The sequence below is a fragment of the Pararge aegeria genome, chromosome 10 (genome assembly GCF_905163445.1).
Source record: "Pararge aegeria chromosome 10, ilParAegt1.1, whole genome shotgun sequence".
NCBI classification, from domain to species: domain Eukaryota; kingdom Metazoa; phylum Arthropoda; class Insecta; order Lepidoptera; family Nymphalidae; genus Pararge; species Pararge aegeria.
In genome coordinates, this window is record NC_053189.1 from 16,041,656 (window position 1) to 16,066,141 (window position 24,486).

General features: G+C 35.9%; 2 protein-coding genes across 2 annotated transcripts; one reads left to right on the forward strand and one right to left on the reverse strand.

The window, feature by feature from the left end:
• Positions 1-1,228: 1,228 nt before the first annotated feature.
• LOC120627072 lies at positions 1,229-4,050 on the reverse strand. Its single transcript, XM_039894917.1, has 3 exons — positions 4,037-4,050; positions 3,087-3,379; positions 1,229-2,361 (listed from the first exon to the last, which is right to left on the reverse strand). Exons 1-3 carry the CDS (start codon positions 4,048-4,050, stop codon positions 2,132-2,134), a joined length of 537 nt encoding a protein of 178 aa, XP_039750851.1. The 3' UTR covers positions 1,229-2,131.
• Positions 4,051-7,693: 3,643 nt separating this feature from the next.
• LOC120627082 (WD40 repeat-containing protein SMU1) lies at positions 7,694-22,477 on the forward strand. The gene is made up of 11 exons (XM_039894927.1): positions 7,694-7,919; positions 7,990-8,056; positions 8,551-8,809; positions 10,908-11,111; positions 11,881-12,001; positions 13,641-13,845; positions 15,600-15,727; positions 16,922-17,048; positions 17,931-18,083; positions 21,026-21,190; positions 21,964-22,477. Exons 1-11 carry the CDS (start codon positions 7,894-7,896, stop codon positions 22,060-22,062), a joined length of 1,554 nt encoding a protein of 517 aa, XP_039750861.1. The 5' UTR covers positions 7,694-7,893; the 3' UTR covers positions 22,063-22,477.
• The last annotated feature ends 2,009 nt before the right edge of the window (positions 22,478-24,486 follow it).

Here is a 24,486-nt window from a genome sequence, read left to right on the forward strand (position 1 = left end):
TATTTAAACCTTATGAGATGAGAAGGGAATAATTGATTACATCAATAAAATCATCTTATTTTCTAAAAAGAGCTACCAGACTATTTTTTTTAATTATCTTACCTTATAATCATCAGAAGTGGGATTCATATTTATAAACTACATAGAAGAACTAAGTACATATGTCACAACTAAAATTATTTCTATGATGTATCATCTTTTAAAACATTCATACAACAAGTTTTTAAAAGCATCGAGACACAAGCTCTGTATTACTTATTCATCAAGTATATGACATTTTATAATCAGCATAAGTTAAACAATTATATATTTTCGAACCCTGTTACAGCTAAGCAAAATAAGCTAACAATATATTCATGAAACCACGTCATTAATAAAAAAAGGTTGTAGCTGACTTTTTGCAGCGATTATGTAGCGCGTTTCGTTAACGCACGTCGACATCGCTTTTGGTAGTTTGTCGCATTTGCAACACGCGACTGAAGCTATAGAATTGCATAGTATCGTCTCAGCATCGATGCAAATGCGTGATTATAATAATTTAGCATCACTACGCACGCCTAAAAACGACATCGAGTGTAAGAAGAGCCCGATATTAATAACTAATCCACTCCAAAATTTTCAGATCACAGAATGAAATAAGTTGAAGAGCCGTCCTTGTTAACAGGGAAGATTTCGAAAGGGATAGCTGCGCTTATTAATTTAATCTTCGATTTGAAGATTTCGGACTAGACTGATTATTAATATTGAATATGAAAAAAATATATATGAATTATTTATTAAGTACTTATCTCCTACGAATTGTTTACGCCCCAACTTCCTAAAGGATTTAAAGGATAAATCATTATCACCTTAATAAAGTTCATTTATCGAGTACCCAATAAAAGGTACCAATCCAACATTACTTATGTTCCCTAAAAATATACCATAAGGTCATTTAACATACCAAAACTTCGTAGAAACAGTTCGATCTTATTCCGTATTTGATGCAATGTTGACAATGTTCTTATCAAGTAAGTACTTATTAAAATAAACATAACTACTATGATAAGATTTCAATTTCTTACGGGCCTTTAGTGTAAAATAGTTCTTCTAATAATGTACTAAAATTTATTGATTTATTCCATTTTAAACGAAATATAAATTACACTACAGGCACTAACAAATCACTGATATCTTACTTTGATTACATTGTATTAATAATAGACCTATAGAAATAAACTTCGCGTAATAAGTATGTAACTAGCATTAGTAATTTAAGTTATAAAAAAGTTAAAACCCAGTTCGTTAAAAATATGGCTAATTGATTTTATAAATTTCAGTTTTCTGAGAATAAGCCAAATATACTTACATGATTACTTCATTACTAAAAAAGTGTTTTTACGTGTTGTTTGACTCTTTTTACAAGTATGGCAAAATCAACAATGACTTGAATCTATAGAAACGCAAGATGCGATTTACAACCAAGACGCACACTAGAATCGCCTAGAAAAAACAGTGCGTACACACTTATACAGGGCGACGGCGACTGAATCGCGTATCCGAATACCAACTCATCCACGCTGGCCAGGTTAAAATAAATATATGGTTAACCGCGTTACCGGTCGCCGTCACCAATTACTTTAGTTACATAAATATGTTTAAGTCAATAGACGCTTCGACGGTCGCGTCGCGCGTCCCGAGGCCAGCACGTTAGTTGCGTTGGCGAGTCTGCGTGTGAAAAAGTAGTCGTATGCAACACAACCTCATCCAAAAATGGTGAATCCTCTGCGAAATGCTGATTTCGCGTCCAGTGGCGACTTACGCGAGTGACTTGTTTCCGTTTATCCCAAAGGTGGCGGCCAAACTCAGTGTGAGTTTGGGCTCGCTCACACCAGTTTGGGATAAACGGAAACAAAATGCGCAAAGAATATTTACGTACACGCTCCATCTGTATGAAACGAAAGCTATTCTAGGCAAACCCACCAAATACATTAAATAAGAAAATTCCTACACAATAAATCTACAAACATCAAAAATTTAATAGTAAGTTGCATCACTATATTTTTTTTATTTCACAACTAAATTAATCTTGTTGAACATTATAGCTTTCTACAGAAGTTATAATTGGCAATGCTGGATTGAACTTCGTATATCAGTCGTTGAAATTATATTTCGTATAATTGTCGTCATGGTTGTGAAAACCCTTGTGTTTTATGTAGCGACCCTCAACTGTGGTTTGGATGCAGCTGTTGCATCCCAGTCGCTTACGATCCCTGCACGTCCAATTTATGGTGTTTTGGTAGCGGTTGTTTATCCAATATTTGTTGTCCTTGAATATTAGGACCATGCTGCCTGTCCTGTGCGACGGAAGATAATAAATGCCTGAAAAATAATCTTATGCTTATTACGGGTTTTTTCAAAAAAAATAAAACATCGTTAGCGATGAAAAAATATTCTTTATTGCAATGATTAACACTATTGAGGATTAAATCTGACCGTAGGAAATAGTTAGTCGCACCGAATGTAACGAACGCGGCAATTTTTTCTTTAGATCTTTCTTTAGTCTCAGTAGCTAACATATTGTGATTATCACATAGGTTTATAATCGCAATTTTAGCGACAGTTTCACAAATAATGTCTATGTGATAATTGCAACGAGTTAGCACAGGCTTCTTTCAAAGGTATTTTTAAATAAACGATTATCACTACGCGTGCGAAACTTTCTGTGCGTCAAAATATTCGATCAGTTTTAAAGTGGGTAAAAATATGAAATAAAAAAACACACCTGTATCTGAATACTGTATTCTAAAATATCGTCAAAATTTATTCCTCTAAATCTAGCAGGTCCCTACCATAGAAACATGCTCCCAAAAACGCGTCAATATAAATATTATAATCCCTAATAAGTACATTTGTATTAACATCACATGATCTGGAGAAAAACAATTAAGAAAAAAAATCTATACAAAAATAAATATTTAACACGTGGAGTCATTTAAGCGGCCTAAAAATGTCCTTTTCCCTAATGAATCGGCCGTCGTGGCACTGTCGTAAGCGTGGCGGTTCGTGAATGTGTTTCCCGCGGAAAATAGAGATGTAGTCACGACCGTCAAACCCTTTGTAGGTTATAACATCCGCTCTACAACCATGTACATCCCTCGAGGAGCAGTACCATTGCTTCTTCCCATGCGCCTGATGGTTCTTCATGTAAAATGTGAACCCATTTAGTATGAGTAGACCCGCTCCTGTTCGACCCGGTATAAACTGCGCCGGCACTGATGAGAAAAACCAGAAAATTACCTTTTGTTTGGATAGGGAATAAAACACATACCTTATTACTATAGCCTCTTTATTTATATTTGGCAATAAAGCTGAATATATTTGAAGTGCATGCCTTGATCTTTATTTGACATACACCTCTTGATATTATCAGCTGTAATGCTGCATTCAAAATATTTAAGTGATAAAAGGTACAGGATATTAAGGAAGGGATAAGGTAAATAACTTCAACAAGCCATCCCGTATAATTTTATTAGCCCCACTTGGTCTTCTTTATTTATTAAAAAAAAATTATACAGTTATCTCCTTTCAGTCATCTATAAATTTAAAATAAGAAAACACATTAATCAATATCAGCATAGTTATAAAATGCAGTCAAAATATATTTCAATAAAATATTTCCCTAACAAGATAATGGCACCATGATTGTTTAAAAGATTATAAAATGAAAGACATCCAAAGAAGTGTAAGGCAAACATTCCATAAAGTACTTGTTTATTTATACAAAATAAATTATTGTTGTATTATAGAATGGAGGTAAACCACGTGTTCAACACTCTACCAGCTGTTGAAGTAAAAATTATAAAAAAACTATTAAAATTTCTTTTTTTAAACAATATGTTTGTAAAGTGAATAAGAATCTTGTTTCAAGGTCTGTTCAACAAAAGCTTTTATGTTGGGATTCAAACCCAACTTGTTTTTTCACTTATGAAATCAAACCCTGCTTTAACACATGTTTTTTTTCACAAATCGAGAATTATTTCAATCCACTACTTGCATTTTCACACTCATTATGCCCTTTACTCGGAGATACAAGAACTGAGAAATTAGGCGCCATTGATTTTAACACACCATTACAAAATTTACAATGAAACTCCACTGAAAGACATCCTATCCATACATCCATTTCATACCAATGATTTTGATTGACTCAACACCTCATTGAATATTGTTATCAAAATTCACCAAGACCAGTTCCTGCTAAGTATAAAGTCAGCTTTGCAAAGATTTTAATCAAACTTGACTTTTAAGCAACCTCAATCAGTATTCAAGAAATTCAACCAAGTCTTTGTTAAATCCTTTTTTACAAAGACTAAATTTTCATTATCTGGTGTAAGACAAAGAATACATTTCTAATTAAAAACTGATTTTGATGTGTTTAACTTACCCACCAAATTTTAATTTTAATTTTATAATCTCAATGTGGGGAATCAAACCCTACATTTTATGATTTGACCTATAGCTAACTTATAACACAAACAGCAGCCACTATTGGGAACCAAACCTTAAATTGTGAGAACACCTTGGTGCCTGAACAAAACTTATTTAGGGAATCAAACCCTAATTTTTTAACAATCCTTCTATAGCTTAATTTTTTACCATGTAGGAATCAAACTCTAAATTACACATTGTTGATTGAACAATACTTAGGGAATTGAACCCTATCATCATAGGTAGATTCATCTTAACCCATATTTAAGAATTTAAGCTTAAATTTTAAAAACACATTGTTACCTTAATTAATAAAGGGAATTGAATTCCATATTTCAATAATCGAATATTTTTCCGGAACACATTGTTGCCTTACTTTATCAAGGGAATCGAACCCTATTTTTCCAGAACACATTGTTGCCTGAATAAACTTTACTAAGGGAATCGAACCCTATTTTTCTGGAACACATTGTTGCCTTACTTTATCAAGGCAATCAAACCCTATTTTTTCAGAACACATAGTTGCCTGAATAAACTTTACTAAGGGAATCAAACCCTTTTTTTCCAGAACACATTGTTGCCTGAATAAACTTTACTAAGGGAATCAAACCCTATTTTTCCGGAACACATTGTTGCCTTACTTTATCAAGGGAATCGAACCCTATTTTGCAGAAAACATGGTTGCCTAAATAAACTTTACTAAGGGAATCGAACCCTATTTTTTCCAGAACACATTGTTGCCTGAATAAACTTTACTAAGGGAATCGAACCCTATTTTTCTAGAACACATTGTTGCCTGAATAAACTTTACTAAGGGAATCAAACCCTTTTTTTCCAAACACATTGTTGCCTGAATAAACTTTACTAAGGGAATCGAACCCTATTTTTCCGGAACATATTGTGCCTTACTTTATCAAGGGAATTGAACCCTATTTTTCCAGAACACATTGTTGCCTGAATAAACTTTACTAAGGGAATCGAACCCTATTTTTCCGGAACACATTGTTGCCTTACTTTATCAAGGGAATTGAACCCTATTTTTCCAGAACACATAGTTGCCTGAATAAACTTTACTAAGGGAATCGAACCCTTTTTTTTCCAGAACACATTGTTGTCTTACTTTATCAAGGGAATCAAACCCTATTTTTCCAGAACACATAGTTGCCTGAATAAACTTTACTAAGGGAATCGAACCATTTTTTTCCCGAACACATTGTTGCCTTACTTTATCAAGGGAATCGAACCCTATTTTTCCAGAACACATAGTTGCCTGAATAAACTTTACTAAGGGAATCGAACCCTTTTTTTCCAGAACACATTGTTGCCTTAATAAACTTTATCAAGGGAATCAAACCTTTTTTTTCCAGAACACATTGTTGCCTGAATAAACTTTACTAAGGGAATCGAACCCTATTTTTCTGGAACACATTGTTGCCTTACTTTATCAAGGGAATTGAACCTTATTTTTCCAGAACACATAGGTGCCTGAATAAACTTTACTAAGGGAATCGAACCCTTTTTTTCCAGAACACACTGTTGCCTGAAAAAACTTTACTAAGGGAATCAAACCCTATTTTTCCAGACACATTGATGCCTTAATACACTTTACTAAGGGAATCAAACCCCATATTTTGATGATTTTTAAAAAAACTGCTTTTATAAAATAACTAATCCTTAATCATAAATTGGGGAATCGAACCCTGTTTTTAAAAACTCTCATCTTTAAGTTCGTAAGTTAATAATGTAACAGCACCTAGAAAAACTGCATGGTGCAATCTACTTTTACTATCAAGGGAATCGAACCCTACATGTTTAAAAGTTTCATTTCCTACCTTGGGCTGGTAGCAACATTGCCCGTCAGAAAACCCCAAGACCATAAAACCAGGCTTATTATCAACAGAACTTAAATCAAGCAGTCATTCCCACAATCATCTCTACATCAATACACATGTGTTTCTTATATACATATAACATACATTGACACTTAAATATAACAACTTGGGCTAGGATTTGAACTGAGCAAAATTAGATCAAAACTATTTGGCAAACCAATTACTACACATAACCTGAAATATCTTTCAACAGAATCTCATCTATCATTAAGGGAGTCGAACACTGGTGTTACTTTGATATATTTTTGGCTCAATATGTTGAACTGAACTTCATTATAATTTTATACATTGTTAATAAAAACGAAATAGGTAATATCATTTTATGATATTTACCTAAGACAGATTTGTGTAATAAAAATGTACTAACAACAGCTGATACTTGTTGAAATGGGCCTCAATATATTTTATTTTCCATAAGAAACATAAATAACACGAGAAATTATGAGATATCATACAACAATAATAACACAGAAGTCCTGCCTTTCACTGTATCAAAACAATCAGGGACTACTTTATTTTCATCGAAATTGACGATTTATACAAAAATTAATGTTTGGATATCTTTCTGTAGTAAACTTACTCGCTACTACTCACCGCACCGCAGGCCGCAAACGGGGACAAGACCTCTAAATAAGGTAATAGCGGGAACCAAAACTAACCTTAGCACAACATAACACTTTCACTTTTTAAACACTTAGCACTGAATTTAACAACACACAATTACTAATTATGCCTTGAAACACATATTACACATATTATTTACCTAACATTTACAGCAAAATACGCGCAAAACTACTTTAAAAACAAGCTGACGTTTGGATGCCTGGGGATTAATCGACGAAATTCCCGCATCCCGTATTTCGTAAAGGCATCTTAGCAAACCGATTGATTTTATGGGTAATGGACTTCGCGTATAACTCGATCTCGATGCATTTTCCAGCGAATTTTGGCTATAAAACTAATAAAACAACAGTTATTTGGCATCAAGAGAGCTATTTTGACAGTTGTGAATTGACTTGCCACAGGCAAGCCATTAGAATTTTTTATGTTATATTTTTTGCGTCGTATAGTCAGCTTTTTTTTTGGTATACTCTACTTTTGTAAAATTTTATTTAACAAGCCTCCGTCAATCCAACGTATACTTAAAAAATTATAATTATATAAAGGTGGTGAGATGCTTAGGATCCTTGTAATATACGAGATATCGTTTAATTCTTTGTTTTTTTGAGAAAAGATACCAAAATGAAGCTACATTCTGTCAATGTTGTTTATTCTGTGAATAAGAAGCTGTCAACTTCATTAAAACATTGTCTGTGAATTTATGGTAGTGGTGAAGATTATATGCCTGCCCACTTAAATTTTAAAATTGTTTTCAATTTGTACTTTTGTTAGTGGGAAGTTAACAAATACATTCGTGCGGTTTTTGAACATAACAAGCATTACACATAGTGATTAGTGAATTAATTAAATTTACGTTGTACACACAGAACTTCATAAATAACATCGTATTCAGTTTAGAAAATACCAAACAATGTCAATAGAAATCGAATCTGCGGAGTAAGTTTATCAATATTTGCATTTTTTGTGCAATGAACGGCTATTTTATTTATCTTTTCTTTGTTTCTAGTGTTATCCGGCTCATTCAACAGTATCTCAAAGAGTCTAACCTTACCAAAACATTGCAAACATTGCAGGTTAGTATCAAATTGCTGTGTTTATCCGATAATCCGTCGCCTAGATCTAACTTAATAAAGTTTACACCTGGATAGTGAGCAACTTCTGAGATACGAGCTTGGACTTTACTGTTCCTCTGTCCGTGGTGAAGTGGTGAGCGCTAGGGTGTTATAAATGGGAGATACTGGGCTATTGAGTTCGATGTTTGCAGAGCTAATTTGAAATTATTGCTGAATTTTCTCTGGTCTGGTCTGACACTACATCTAAGCAATTTAAATATAACTTGCTTTAACAGCGGAGGAAAACATTGTGAGAAAACCTGCATGCCTCAGAGTTCTCCATAATGATCTCAACAGCATGTGGAGTCTTCCAATCTGCACCTGGCCAGTGTGAAAGCCTAAACCCTTCTCATTCCGAGAGGAGACCCATGGCCTGTAGTGGGCCGGTAACAATGATGGTGCTGATATAATAACACGCCAGAAAAAGCATAATTTTGAAAAAAAAATTGTTTCAGGAAGAAACAGGTGTCTCACTTAACACGGTAGACAGTGTAGATGGATTCTGTGCAGATATCAACAATGGGCACTGGGACACCGTCCTTAAAGCCACTGCATCCCTTAAGTTACCGGATAAGAAATTGATGGATCTGTATGAACAAGTTGTTCTAGAGTTAATTGAATTGAGAGAACTGGGTGCTGCGCGGACACTGTTGAGGCAAACACAGCCCTGTGTACTTATGAAGCAGCAGGAAACTGACAGATACATGCATTTAGGTTTGTTTATATTTTTACCTTGTTAAAACCTTAAAAGTATATGTACCTTACAACTGTAAACAGTATACATACAAGATTATTCTTGTAATATGCCTATCCAATTTTAAGAAAAAGGAAAAATAATTTTTACTGCTTAATTTTGTTTATAGGTAATTGTTTACCGGGTGGGCCATCAGTTTGGTCCACCAATAACACTATAAAAAATTAATAACATTAAAGTTCTGTTCGGTTCCCGACACAGTGTCTTTACCTAGAACAGTTTTCTTTTTGTGAGACACTGGAATATGTATCTCACTAAATAGGTGTGTTAGTAATTGAATTATTCCTAGGTGGAAAGGGCCTATACATCATCGGTTTTTAGTTAACATGTAGAAAAAATATCTCTCTATCTAAAGGAAAGAAAAGAAATCAATACTTCAATTCTAATATTATTAATGCAAAAGTTTGTTTGTTTGTTTGTATTTACTTTATACCCACACTAGGCAGCCATATGACTTCATTTTTGGCAGAGTTAGATGAAAAGACTAAGTGTAACATGGGCTTTCTAATTTTTATACCAGGAAAGCAAACAACTCCCACAGGATTTGTAAAAATCCATAATAAACATGGCCAAAGTACACAGGGAAGAACTAATTTAATAATGATGGGATGATTGTGTATAAATTTCAGTCATGGGTTACCCTGCTGTCAATAGCTAACTTTATAGGTGACTAATATCTATTGCAAACATGTGTGTTCTTATGTACACACGTTAGAAGTTATACTTTTTTGGGATAGCAAGAAAAAATCTTTTAAAATTCCACGTTTGCAGAAAAAACAATACTAACAATAGAAAAAATTTATTTAATACATCATCATTATAACGCATTATCTAGTTAAATAAAGTTTATTTAAATTTCACAAAAAACTTATTTCTACATAATTTACATAAATAAATTGGGTATACCAATAGACTCATTATCGGACAACCAAGTATTCAAAATTCAAATTTGAGATTTTAGTACAATTGAATCTATTAAACCACTGGAATGAGAACGCAGACTTTAATAATTGAAAGTGTACACTGTTAAACCTTATAGCTAACTCCAGGGTGTCGGTTTTTTTGTGACAGTTTGATGCGCATTGCATCATAAAAAATTTCTTTTTCCCTTACGCGCCAAAAGAAGTATAACTTCATAAATGTTTGGATGGCAAGTCATCAAAACCCATTTATTATAAATTTCAAGCTTTTCTTATGCAGTTATAGTAACATACATATACACATACAGGGTTAAATATAAAATACCAGAAAGCTCTCGGTCTGTAGTAGTTAATATTAAAACTAATAACTTTTTTTCTACGACTTTGAAACTCCAGTATTAATTTATTTTCTAGAAAAAAAATTATATATCATATTATTTCTGTAAAGTGGCATTACACCTTGTAACAAATTATATGTTTTTCGACAACGTCGCGTAGTCGGGTCAGTGGCCACACGATAGAGTCGTAGTTCGTGCGCATTTGCCGAATACTACAAAGTACTAACAAGTAGAGTATCTTTTTAAAATATCGAATGTTAATATTTCACAAAATAAAGTCGTAGAGCAAAAATTAATAGTTTTAATGTAAATACTACAGGCCGAGAGCTTTCTGCCCAGTGAGTAGGAGCTCGACTTCACTTTCGGGGGGCCAAGTTCGAATCCCATCACGCAACTCTACCACTTGAATGAATGAATTCACTTTTATTGTACCCAACATAAAAATACAGGAAAAAGTTATAAAAAAACTAGTTTACATGATGTGTACAAATAGCCGGCCTTATCGTTACATAGCCATACATAGCATAACTTTTTTAAGGTATGTGCGTTTTAGGTAATTAAAATATCACTTGCTTCAACGGTGAAGGAAAACATCAATCTACATAATGTTCTCAAAGTTGTGTGGAGTCCACCAATCCGTACTGGGCCAGCGTGGTGGACTACAGTCTTAACCCCTTCTCATTGTGGGAGTACACCCATGCCCTATAGTGTGCCAATATGTTGATATGATGACGATGATGATGACAGCTCTCTGGTATTTTTTGTTAACGTTGCATATATCTTTTAAAATTATTTTGCAGAAAACATGTTAGCCCGGTCTTACTTCGACCCGCGTGAGGCGTACGGCGGTGCGCGGGGCACGGCGGGTGGGGGCAAGGAGTGGAGGCGTGCGGCACTGGCTGCTGCCCTGGCGGGAGAAGTGTCCGTTGTACCTTCCTCTCGTCTGCTAGCCTTGCTGGGGCAAGCGCTCAAGTGGCAGCAGCATCAAGGGCTGTTACCACCTGGTTAGTATGTTTAATGCTTAAACCATCACTCTTTATAAACGAAAAGCTGATATAAACGACCGCCTTACTTGAAATTGAAAATTGGTATTGGTATCTGCATATAGTTTGCGAAAGTTGCTGCAGGGCTAGCTCAGGCAGGAGACAAAATTTTATCCCCCGATTATATCCCCTGACAAGGGATATAATTCAAATTCAAAATTTTCTTTATTCATGTAGGCCTATCACAGGCACTTATGAAGCGTTCATACATATTTGATTACATAATTGTAAGGGGATGGTGATAACTTTGTTCGCCAACTTAAATCTAAAGCTACGAGGGTTCCAAACGCGCCCTGGTCTAAGAAGAGCACACAACAAACTTAGCCGGGTAAATTTATTTTTGTTATCACCATCATCCATTAAATTTATATTAAGCTATGAAGCTAGAGCATTTCACACCCAAGCTTTTTTATCGTTTAAGTAATACTTCGTATTATAATAGGATTTTTATTATGATAGGATAATTAACCACCTGCTATAGCACAGGAAAAAGGAATTCGAGATGTTTATTATCACACATATATCGTTCGGATATTGTTTCCACTTGTGCACCAGTGCTCTGAGAGTTGATAAACCTGTGGGAGAAGATAAATTTTTATCCTTTCCCCGGGGAAATAAGGCAACCGGGCACCGGTGCGTGCGGTGATTCGAACTCGCCCTGGGCTATCACCGCTTTACATACATATATTACAGAAAATAAGTATGATTAAAAAAATATATATTTTTACAGGTACTACCATCGACTTGTTCCGTGGTAAGGCCGCAATAAGAGATGAAGAGGATGATCAGTGTCCAACGCAGCTCTCAAAAATGATCAAGTTTGGCCAGAAATCTCATGTCGAATGTGCAAGGTAATGTTTTTCTATAATAATTTTAGCGTTACTAACCAAAAGGGTATGGAAAGAACTATTAAGGAGAGACTATACAATGTGTAAATGAATAAAACCGAAATAATGCTTCATTGGCTTTAGAGGTACATTATGTACTGTCTCTCAGATTTATCTGTGAAACCGAAAACCATTTTTTTTTCTAAATTTAACCAATGCCATCGTATTTACTGAAAACAATCGGATACACCATGTCTTTTCGTAGAACATTTTTATTTTTGTGAGACACTGGAATATGTATCTCACCAAATAGGTATGTTAGTAATTGGTGGAAAGGGCCTATACCTCATCGGTTTTTACTTAACATATAGAAAAAATATCTCTTATTCCATTACTAAAAAAATATATAAAATACTGGAAACTAAGTAAAAATTTTACTATAAAGGAAATCAATACTAAATTCTTATATTATTAATGAAAAAGTTTGTTTGTTTGTTTGTCCTTACTTTATACTCACACTAGGCAACCATTTGACTTCATTTTTAGCCTAGAGTTAGGTTAAAAGACTAAGTCTAACATGGGCTTTCTAATTTTTATACTAGGAAAGCAATCAACGCCATCACATGCAAAATTAAAATCATGCGGCTCCTGTCACTTTATTAGGTACTAGGTAGGTAAGGTACTATGCACGTGTCGGTCTTTTATCATCAATAGGGTTGTCATAAGTAAACACTTAGAATGTTAAAACATTCGTTTGTTTCGTTTTAGTTTTAATTTGGCCGTGATGCACATGATGATGACAGCCGTGGGTTTGATTCCCACAAATGGAAAACGTTTGTATGATGAACATGAAAGTTTTTCAGTATCTGGGTGTTTATGTGTATATTATAAGTATTTATTTATCTATGTATATGTAAAAGAGAAAGTGCGTGGGTATGTTCCGTGTAGGCTCCGAAACGGCTGGACCGATTTCAATGAAACTTTAATGGAATCTCCGGATTGACCTGGCGATTAATCCTGTAAAGTTTGGTGACGGTCGGAGCAATCCTATTTTTGAACTGTCAAATACAGCTTTTATTTACTATGATGATATTCTATTGTTGGGTGTACATGGGTGTAGATAATGATCTTCACCCGCTCGAGAAGAGAATGAATACGGAGAGAAATAAATGATTTAATATATTATGAGACTTAAATTAAAAATGTAATGATGTAAGTTTATTGTTTAAATAAAATAAAGCAAAATCTAGCACGGCGAAGCGGGCTGGGTACGTTAGTTATTCATAAAAATATTCATCAGTCGTCTTAGTACCCATTACACAAGCTACGCTTACTTTGGGGCTACACGGCGATTTGTGTACTGTCGTAGTATATTTATTATATATTTATTATTTATAATTTGTGGTATTCTTCTAATAGCTCAACATTAACTGGACTGTGAGATGGTGATAACAAAAAAAACCTGCCTAATTTTGTTGTCGGCTCTTCTTAGACCAGGGCGCGTTTGGAACCCTCCTAGCTTTAGTTAAAAGTTAACGAATGCAGTTATCACCATCACTTACAATAGTGTAACATGTTGAACGCTTCATAAGTGCTAGCAATAAGGTCTGCATGAATAAAACATTTTTTAATTTTGAATACTTATGCTCATTATTCTTGATAGGTTCTCTCCAGACGGCCAGTACTTGGTCACCGGTTCAGTGGATGGCTTGGTCGAAGTGTGGAACTTCACTACTGGCAAGATACGTAAGGACCTCCGTTACCAGGCGCACGACGAGTATATGAGCATGGAGGAAGCTGTGCTCAGCTTGGCCTTTGCGCGAGACAGTGATACTCTGGCTGCTGGATCCAATGATGGCAAGATCAAGGTATACCACTTCATCGTCCATCGTTACGCTTAGTCTATGGTCCCAGTGCTGGGCACAGGGCTCCACTCGCATAAAGTAAACAGCCTATCACAGAAAGTCTCACTAGGGCTGGAATGACCTCCTATCTCCTTCCTTCCTCCCGTCATACCTACAATCTGGGTACCTTAAATCTTATAGGCAAGCGAGCACCATCTAAGCTGCATCATCACTTACCATCAGCTGTGATTGCAGTCAAGCACTTATATATTTAAAAAAATATATATACATAATACATATATTTATGTACGCATCAAAAGGCTAAGTATTCGGACCTATTTGAATACAGAAATTTTTGACTTTGAATGACAAACAGCTGCCACGGAAGTTTATACTGAGAATGATTGTTAAAGCCCACCGTCCTGCATTGGATCAGCGTGGTGGAGTTCGTAAACCCATCTTATTGAGTAATAATTGGTTGATAATGATAACTTGATACGCTATGTTTTAAAACACAGTACAAAAAGGCCTACAGTTGTTAGACACCTTTGATCTCGCGAATGCCAACAACGCCTAGACAACATAGAGGCTGTCCACTGAGGCCAGTAATGATACTTTCCTCACCCCGCTCTGTCTAGCTGGTTTCTTCGTACCACACAGCCAGAAATACAGTTGTTAGACGCCTTTGATCTCGTGGTAAATGCCGACACAACCTAGACAGCATAGAGGCCAGTAATTATACTTTCCTCACCCCGCTCTGTCTAGCTGGTTTCTTCGTACCACACAGCCAGATATACAGTTGTTAGACGCCTTTGATCTCGTGGTAAATACCGACACAGCCTAGACAGCATAGAGGCCAGTAATTATACTTTCCTCACCCCGCTCTGTCTAGCTGGTTTCTTCGTACCACACAGCCAGCAATACAGTTGTTAGACGCCTTTGATCTCGTGGTAAATGCCGACACAGCCTAGACAGCATAGGGGCCAGGAATGATACTTTCCTCACCCCGCTCTGTCTAGCCGGTTTCTTCGTAACTACGTATGACCAAAGTAAAAGATACAGTAGTTCGACACCTTTGCTCTCATAGTAATTGCCGACATCGTCTTGAAATCTCTGACACATTGTATCGGGGCGAGAAAAGGTCCGAAGCAAAGCGAATTCTTTCCGCTTCCTGCATCAATTACATCACGGATACACGGACCACAATATAAAGAAGAAATACAATTAAGACGCTTTTGATCCTATGGTAAATGCCGACATCCCCTAGTCAGCGTCACGAGATTGTATCGGTAAGAGGAAAGGTATGGCAAAGTCATGGACCTTTCCTAGTTCCGCACCACCACGATTGCTCTGTCTTGAGATATGGAAGAGATACAGTAGTTCTACGCCTTTGATCTCATGGTGAATGCCGACATCGTTGCGGTATTGTATTATGGCGAGGGAATGTCTTGAGGCATGAATCTTTACGTCGTTGGTATGGCTATCCTTACTTTTTTTCTTTTTTTTACGGCCGACTTGCGCAGTCGGCAGCGACCCTGCTTTCTGAGTCCAAGGCCGTGGGTTCGATTACCATAACTGGAAAATGTTTATGTGATAAACATAAATGAATGTTTTCAATGTCTGGATCTTTATCTGTATCTTATAAGTATTTATGTATATTCATCAGTCATCTTAGTACCCAGAACACAAGCTACGCTTACTTTGGGGCTACATGGTGATGTGTGTACTGCTGTAGTATATTTATTTATTTATATTTATGTATTCACTCTGTGGCGCAGGTATGGAAAGTGTCATCGGGCCAGGTGCAGCGGAAGTTGGAACGAGCGCACGCGAAGGGCGTCACGTGTCTGCAGTTCACGAGAGACAACACGCAGATACTGTCTGCATCCTTCGACCGTACTATCCGGTGAGGATGCAAATTTTATAATATGTACTAAATAATACTTGCTTTAAATTATATATAAACTATAAGAAACAGTAAGCTTATTCACCCAATGTTCTAATAATCATTAGGATATCATCCTAACAGATGATATAAAGTTGTACTAAATTTTTATTATAACACTCCTTTGTTTTTTTTCGAATCCTTCTGCGCAAAGGGTTAACTCAACAAACAGCCACATTCTTGATGAAAGAACATAGTCATTCGCGCGTGTCCTGCTGAACGCCCGCCGCCGTTAAACAAAAACATTATGGGAATAGATAGAGTATACAACTGTTGATAATTAGATATCAAAACACTATATACGTTAAACCCGAGTTCGAATTTTAATACCACTTATAATACAACAGTTGCATAAATAACTATTACTCTTACTCGTCGTTACTAAGGCAAAGCGTTAGGGAGGAGTTGGACCGGATTGTCAAGCGAGCCACTTTCGGTGTGGTTCTGGTTACAGCAGATAACGATTGTGTTGTAGTTACTGCCTCGTTGCACCACGGATTACGAGATTCTGGGTGTAATTCTGTTGGGTCGGGCCAACAACCCATATGGGGATGTTAAAACAAAGAATCTCAGTCCCCAATTGGAGTAAGGAAATTAAATTACTTTTTTATTAGATGTTCAGTAAAAGTGAATTCATTAATTCATTAGTTTACAAGCTACGCTTACTTTGAGGCTAGGTGGTAATTTATTTTATTATTTATTTATTTATTTATTAATTCAATTAGTACGGTTAACACCAACTACACTAATTAAATGAATAGCAGATTAAATTATACAGATTAAAACGAGTACAAAAAAAGAAAAAAGAAAAATATGTAGTAACAAAAACAAAAAACATAATTATAACAATTCAATTAACTTTACAATAGTTTTACCTACAAGTAATTATGCTATCTTCTTACACAATCATGTTAAGCCAAATACATGGTGCTATTACATTTCTCACAGTACTGTAGGCAATGGTTAACAACGGTGTTCCAAGGTTCCGCAAATAGTGCGCCGAAAGATTGCGAGGAATGGGAGATCTAACGCTGGACACTGTGCGTTAGATCTCCCATTGTGCGGTGGTGTGTTTACTGTCGAAGTATATTTAATATTTATGTATTAATCAACATTTTAATTGTGTGTGGATTACTAACTCTCTTATTTGGACAGGATCCACGGGTTGAAATCGGGGAAGATTTTAAAAGAGTTCCGCGGGCACACATCATTTGTCAACGAAGCAGTCTTCACTCCGGATGGCCACAGCGTACTGAGTGCTTCTTCTGATGGTACCGTCAAGGTATTTCTCTCCATCTCTTATTATTCTCTTTAGTGGGTGGGACTTGGGCTTTACTTTCGGGGGGCAGAGTTCGAACTCCGGCACGCACTTGTAACTTTTTTAAGCTGTGAGTTTGAAGAATCGTATATCATCATCATCATCGTATAAAGGTATGCGCGTATAAGAAGTGGTGATAGTCAAGTGATTAGGACGTCGACTTCACTTTTACTTTTGCTTTAAAATGAACGAAAACATCGAGGAAACCTGCATGCCTGAGAGTTCTCCATAATGTTCTGAAAGATATGCGAAGTGTACTATCCCGCACTGTCGTGGGCCGGTAATGGGTTGAGGGGGATGAATCTTGTTTTTGGGGATCATTCTACCACAGAAAATCGAGCGATGGCGTACATATGTCAATCAACTCGCATTTTCTAATAAAAAAACGCCATTTGTTATTGATTCCTTTCTCCGTTTACACAATTCAAACAATATCTGAGCACTTTAAGCGTACTACCTAAAACCAGACCAGAGAAAATTCAGAAATTATAAATTCCAAAAGCCCCTGCAGGAAATCAAATCCATGACCTCCCGCTTAGATTACAGTGCTCAAAGCTGGGACAGGAATTCAGGACAAGTCGTCAAAAACAAATCGCTGCCCGAATATTATGTGTTCTTCTCATTTCTTTCAGGTTTCTTTATTCCACGATACCTTATTAATGTCACAACAAATTTGGATGTATGAGGTACCGCTAGAAACCTTACATCCCCTCAACTGTCACTTGGGTATAATTTTTAAAAATTAAATTCATCATGGCGGATGAATTACGGCATTTATAAATGAGAATATTCGCGCATTCATTCTTGTTTTCTCATTCAAAGCTAATACGTGTAAACTATACGCAGGTATGGTCAGTACGGACGGGCGAGTGCACTGCGACACTTAAACCTCTGGGCTCCGGCGAACCGCCTGTAAATTCGCTACTGCTTACACCGAAGAACCCTGACCACTTCGTCGTGTGCAACCGCACCAACACCGTCGTCATTATGAACATGCAGGTACGTTATAAGCGGTACAGTCGACTATCTTTAATGCTTTCGTCCAATAAGCATACGACAGTCAAGGTCACTACACATATTCAAACATGCTGTTAAAGCCCATTATCTTGAGCAATAAAGACGACAGTGATTAACTCTTACTCATATTTAAGTATGTATCAAATGTTATAGTATATTTTTTTATTTATTATTATTAGTATTTTATGTGTGTAATCTCGATAAATATTAGTGTTTAATTGTTCGTAAGTATGTATATCTTATATCTTTAAAAAAGCAATTCTTGTATATATATAAATGGAATCTCGGAGTCGGCTCCAAAGATTTTTATGTTTTTTTTTAAATTTAGTATACAGGGGGTTTCGGGGGCGATAAATCGATCAAGGTAGAATTCATTTATATTGGATATACGACTAAGTCGACTCATTCGCGGACGAAGTCGCACAAGTCCGTAATACACCCCATCAATTTGTCTTTTCCTGGTCAATTGCCTGGAAGAGATTGCTACTATAAGGCCGCCCTTTGTATCCTATTTTTTAAGTTTATTTTTGTTGTGTCCATTGTTTTTTTTTTCCTATTTTTGGTGTACAAATAAAGTGTATAAATAGATATCTTTCGGTATTCTATCGGAGCACACAAGAACGGTTTGATCTAGTCCCCCCTCGCCTTTTTACCTTCGAACCTCGAGGCACCGTAAGGATCTGCATCCCTACGTGGTCCATATACCGCGGACGCGTACGAAGCGCTTCGCGTCTTCGTTTCTGATCCGCACCGATAGGATCTGGAATGCCCTTCCAGCTTCCATTTTCCCCAGTGCCTACAATATGAGTACCTTCAAATCAAGAGTCAATAGGCATCTTCTAGGCAAGCGCGCTCCACCTTAGATACATCATCGCTTACCATTATGTGTGATTGCAGTCAAGCGCTCGTCTATAAACATTAAAAAAAAAAAACTGCGTTCCTATCTCTTTTCTATGTAACGCCGGAACTACGTTAAAACTGTAAATTTTGTATGAAGGTTTGTTTATTTGCTCCACTCAACTCATCCAGAGATGATGCAGATTTAAAAAAAAAACGGCATTTAGCCGTCCGTAAACGTGACAGTTTGGTCAGGTATTACATAGAATATTTTCTCTCCGGGTTTAGTTGACCTTGACCTTGTGTAGATTAATTTATAGAAAACAATATTATGTGCCTACTTTTGTTTTGGGGACGAAGTAATCAAGACATGTTTTAATTGTCTTTTTTTATATCTAACTTTTTGATTATAATTGAACTTTTCATGAGTCTATGGGTTCATAGAGAAAAGGGGCATAGACATTGAGTCTCCTGCTGTAAACCGCGTGAAGGGTATAAGCATAATATATAATCATAAAACTTATATCGTAATTATAATTAATCTCAATACTTTTACATACATATATTATTTAACACTTCATTCTAATTTACCAATAATAATTAGAAACATACAAACATTCACACAACCATACATATCAATATTCAAGATACGATCGTAAATGTATGTTACATTTACGATCGTATCATACCACGTTTTATGACGTCGTCGTACTCTCTATCTAAAACGAATGTTTTTGTATTTCTTATCGGCTGTAAACAATATTGTAATGAAATATTTATTTTATTTATATATATATATATATATATAAACCCTTCTCATTGTCAAAAGAGTTCTTATAATGCACCCATATCCCTGATCGATTTTTACATGTGAGGAATGGCTAATCTGTTTGTTGTGTGCAATAAAAGTATATACATTCATTCAATATTGCAAATCTCGTAGTAAAGTGATTCCGAACTAAATATTATTGGACGATCTACACGATTTATGAATTCCTTAACGACAACGCTGCTTGAAAGCAGGCAACTCCGCTCTCGTCTCTCGCAAAACAGAAAAATTCTTAAGATTGTTAAACTATAAAATGATGTTGGAAAAGAGCAATCTGCTGAGTTTCTTGCCGGCTCTTCTCAGTGGAATCTGCCTTCCGAACCGGTGGTAGAGACTGACTTGACTTTTCAAAAGTGCTTATTACTCTCCCAACGTACATATCGGCAGGGAAATGTGGGGGGGAGGGAGGGAAATGGGTTGCAGGGGCCTAACGTAGGGAGAGGTGTAGGTTTAACGTCGGGATGCTACAGCATGCGAAAGCGATCCTGCGGTGTCCCGGTATGGCGTAGACGGTTCCGCTGGGTTTTAGTGAGTATTCTGGCTCCGTGTCAGCGGGTCCTACATACCCTTCCGGAAACAGGTTAGACAATTTCTTACCTGTCTCCGGGAGGGATGCGTCATTTCTAAGCGCAAAAAAAAGGGCCTACTTGAAATAATTAAATTTTGAATTTGAATTTTATCAATTAAAAACATTTCTAAATTTAAGAAAAAATGCGACTGCAATAATTTAAACATTAGAAGTAAGAATAAACTTACAGTGCAATATACTAGGTTACATAAGATTCATAATTCGCTTAAAGGAAATTGCATACAATTCTACAATAAACTACCAATTGACATCTTGCAGATGTCTCTTAAAAAGTTCAAAGCTTGTATTAAACGTAAGCTTATAGAAAAGTCCTATTATAGTATAAAGGACTACGTAATCGATTAAAAAGCTTGGGTGTGAATTATTGCTCTAACCAGGTTGCTCTTCTAATAATTTTAAATTACATTGTGAGATGGTGATAACAAAAAAAGAAAACACCCGGCTAAGTTTGTTGTGGGCTTCTTCTTCAACCGGGACGCGTTTGGAACCCTCGTAGCATTACTTTTAAGTTTACGAATATTATAGTAATTCTTATGTACGCATCAAAAGTGCCACCTATGGGCCTACTTGAATAAAGTTATTTTTTACTTTGACTTTGATCATAACACGCCAACCCGCTGCCGCTAAACCGTGCTTGTTTTATAACCGTGCTACTCCGGGTGCTTCTAGGGGCAGATAGTGCGGTCATTCTCTAGCGGTCGTCGCGAAGCGGAGGGCGGGTCGCTGGTGTGTGCGGCCCTGGGGGCTCGCGGCAGGCTGGTGTACTGCGCCGGAGAGGACCTGGTGCTCTACGCCTTCTGCGCGGCCAGTGGGAAACTGGAGCGGACCATCAACGTGAGTTTTATTTAACCGACTTCAAAAAGGAGGAGGTTTCTCAGTTTGTCGGAATCTTTTTTTTTATATGTGAAACATCTATAGGAGAGGGCAGTGGCGTGCATATGGTGCGTGCATGCGTGGTGTTGCAGTCTAAGATAGTAGCGGGCTTACCTGGTATGGAGTCATCTTGTTACCAGGCAAATCTGCACGGTACAATTAATAAGTCATAAGACTTAGCAATTGTGCATTGTAAAGTTAATATCATTGAATTTGGAAATGCATATTGGAAGATCTGTTTTATAAGATTAAAATAGCTGACCCGTGCAACTTCGTTGCACCAAATCGGTTATTACCGGAAAACGCAAATAAAATGACATATTCTAAAAATGAATCCTAGCTAGATCGATTTATCGCCCCCAAAACCCCCTGTATACTAAATTTCATGAAAATCGTTTTAGACGATTCCGAGATTCCAATTATATATATATATACAAGATTTGCTCGTTTAAAGATATAAGATAAATTATAAATGACACCGTGCAAATTTGCCTGGTTTTCGTGGATTATAGAAAACTAAGCCTGATATCAAAATAAAATACACTAGCTCTCCAAACAACAATATTACTAATACTTTTTCGCGGGTTACACCATTTACACATTAAATATCAAACAAAAAGTAACAGTGACAACTCGCTTCCTCTTTGTCTCTGCTCTCTCCTTTGTTTATTTGGTTCATAATACTTATTAAGTTAAGATATCATTTATTAATGATATTATAATTTTACTTTCAGATACACGAGAAAGCTGTTATAGGTATGACACACCATCCGCATCAGAATCTTTTGGCGACCTACAGTGAGGACGGGTTACTCAAGTTGTGGAGACCGTAAACGTTGTGAATACGTATAGTTTTAGACGATATTTCGTTCACGTACGGACTGAGACGTGTGTTAAGCTTCCTTTACATCAGAATTGTGCGAGATTGGTTCATTGCTACTAGGTCAAGTTTTCAAGCAAGTTCAGCAAACGTAACGCCAGAGTTACTTAAACCTGCCATAGATAAGAGTAACACGGCACTGCACCGCATTATTGCCGGATGTGTACACCCATTTTAAAAGGTGTCATGGCGCATACATTTAACTGATACTCTTATTTAAACTTGCGAGTTTGTATAAGTATAAGAATAATTAATTTACTAGAATTGTGGGCCATAACAAGTTGTTTATACATCTATCTAAATATATAAAAGCGAAAGTGTATGGGTATGTTCCGTACAGACTCCGAAACGGCTGGACCGATTTCAATGAAACTTTCAGGGAATCACCGGATTGACCTGGCGAGTAATCCTGTAAAAGTTTGGTGACGATCAAAGCACTCCTATTTATGAACTGTCAAATACAGCTTTTATTTACTATGATGATATTCTATTGTTTGGTGTACATGGGTGTAGATAATGATCTTCACCCGCTCAAGAAGAGAATAGAAGAGAATGAATACGGAGAGAATTAAATGATTGAATATAATATGAGACTTAAATTAAAAATTTAATGATGTAAGTTTATTGTTTAAATAAAATAAAGCAAAATCTAGCCCGGCGAAGCGGGCTGGGTACGCTGGTAGACTATAAAATATATTATAATTATATATTTATGTGCCGATAAATTACTAATTATTTAAAGTATACTTAGATAAAAAATACAATATACAAAAAAAAACGTCCTCTTATCTAAGTATTTTTCTATTTATTTTACCTATTCATTTATTATATGGTAAATAATATATTATTAGGTTTTTTTTTTAATCTTTATAATATGTTAGATGCATTTGTGTATAATAGTTTATGTATTAGTATTTAGTTATTCATTCTGAGGTTGCCTGGCAGAGATCGCCACCAAGCGATAAGGCCGCCTTTTGTATTCTGCTTCTATTTTTACGTTTCTTTTTTCTCATGTATAATTCTTTAACTTCTACGAACTCTCTCTTCTATTACTCCAACGAACTACGGAATGTGTTTTGATATTGTTTAAGTTGCAAAAGTACCCACATTGCGAGCAAGACGACTGTTGTTTCGTTTTATTATAGTATTTTTTAGGACCTCATCTTTTATATAAAAGGAATGTGCAGTATCCTGATAAGTTGAAAGTCAACAAGACTTAAGGGTAAAAAGAACCTATAAAATATGGTTATACACGTTTCTGCATAGTGTAACTTTAAGAGTTAATTCCATGAGCTGACGTAGTGTACAGTGTTTGAGTTGATTTTTTGCTGAGTTACCCATCTTTTCTGTTAAATTTTGTATTCAGTTGTCAAATCACGACACTCAAATCCTTCTAAGCTTGAGGCTAACGCCGATGTGGCTTTCTTTTCTTTGGCAACTTTCATAAAATGTTCAATCGCCTTGGACGAAACTGCTTTACGTCGCCGAAGATTATTTTTGTTATGGTATCAGTCGAATATCTTAAGACACTCGCTATGCAACCTCACACTTTTCTGATGATAAGGAAAAACTTAATCTCGTAGTATCTAAATTCCAAAATAATGTGAACTATTAATGAAACGTGTTTGTGATATTTACAATTTTCAAGAAAAAGTAGAATTTAAAAATAGGGTAGTAACTAACACCAAATTTTCTAATGAAATTGTAACCATTTTTATATGGCCCTGGTGTTTTGGAAATTAGATTTTATGAGTCTTAAAACATAGCTATATTTTAGTTTTAAGTGACCTTATAAATAAATAATGAACATAGATTTTTGATTGAATTTTCTTACAAGTTTCCCAACCTCATTAAGCCAAAAGCGCACTTACTAGTCAAGAAGTTTGTCAAGGCGCCCGCGGCCGTACATAGCTTGTAGCCTTATCAAAGTAGATAGGTCCTGCTTTTCGCGGACTATAGCAAATTAAGCTTAATTTTCCTTTAATGAATGTGTTGAAATGGATATTTTTCCAAAACTAATGAAACATGGAATACTCATTCCTCTATTTAAATCGAGTAATAAAGCTGACCTAAATAATTACAGGCCTATTTCAATATTACCTTCTCCTAGTAAGCTAATTGAAAAAATCATACTTAACCAACTTTTAGAACATTTTGATGTTAATGACCACGTTCGTGGGTTCGATTCCCACTAGAAAAGGTTTGAGTGATGTGCATAATTTTTTTCAGTGTTTATAGCGTATATTTATGTATATTATTCAAAAAAATATTCATCAGTCTTCTTGGTACTTATCACACAAGCTACGCTTACTTTGGGGCTAGATGGCGATGTATGTATTGTCGTAGTATATATTTTTTTTTATTTTATCTTCGATAC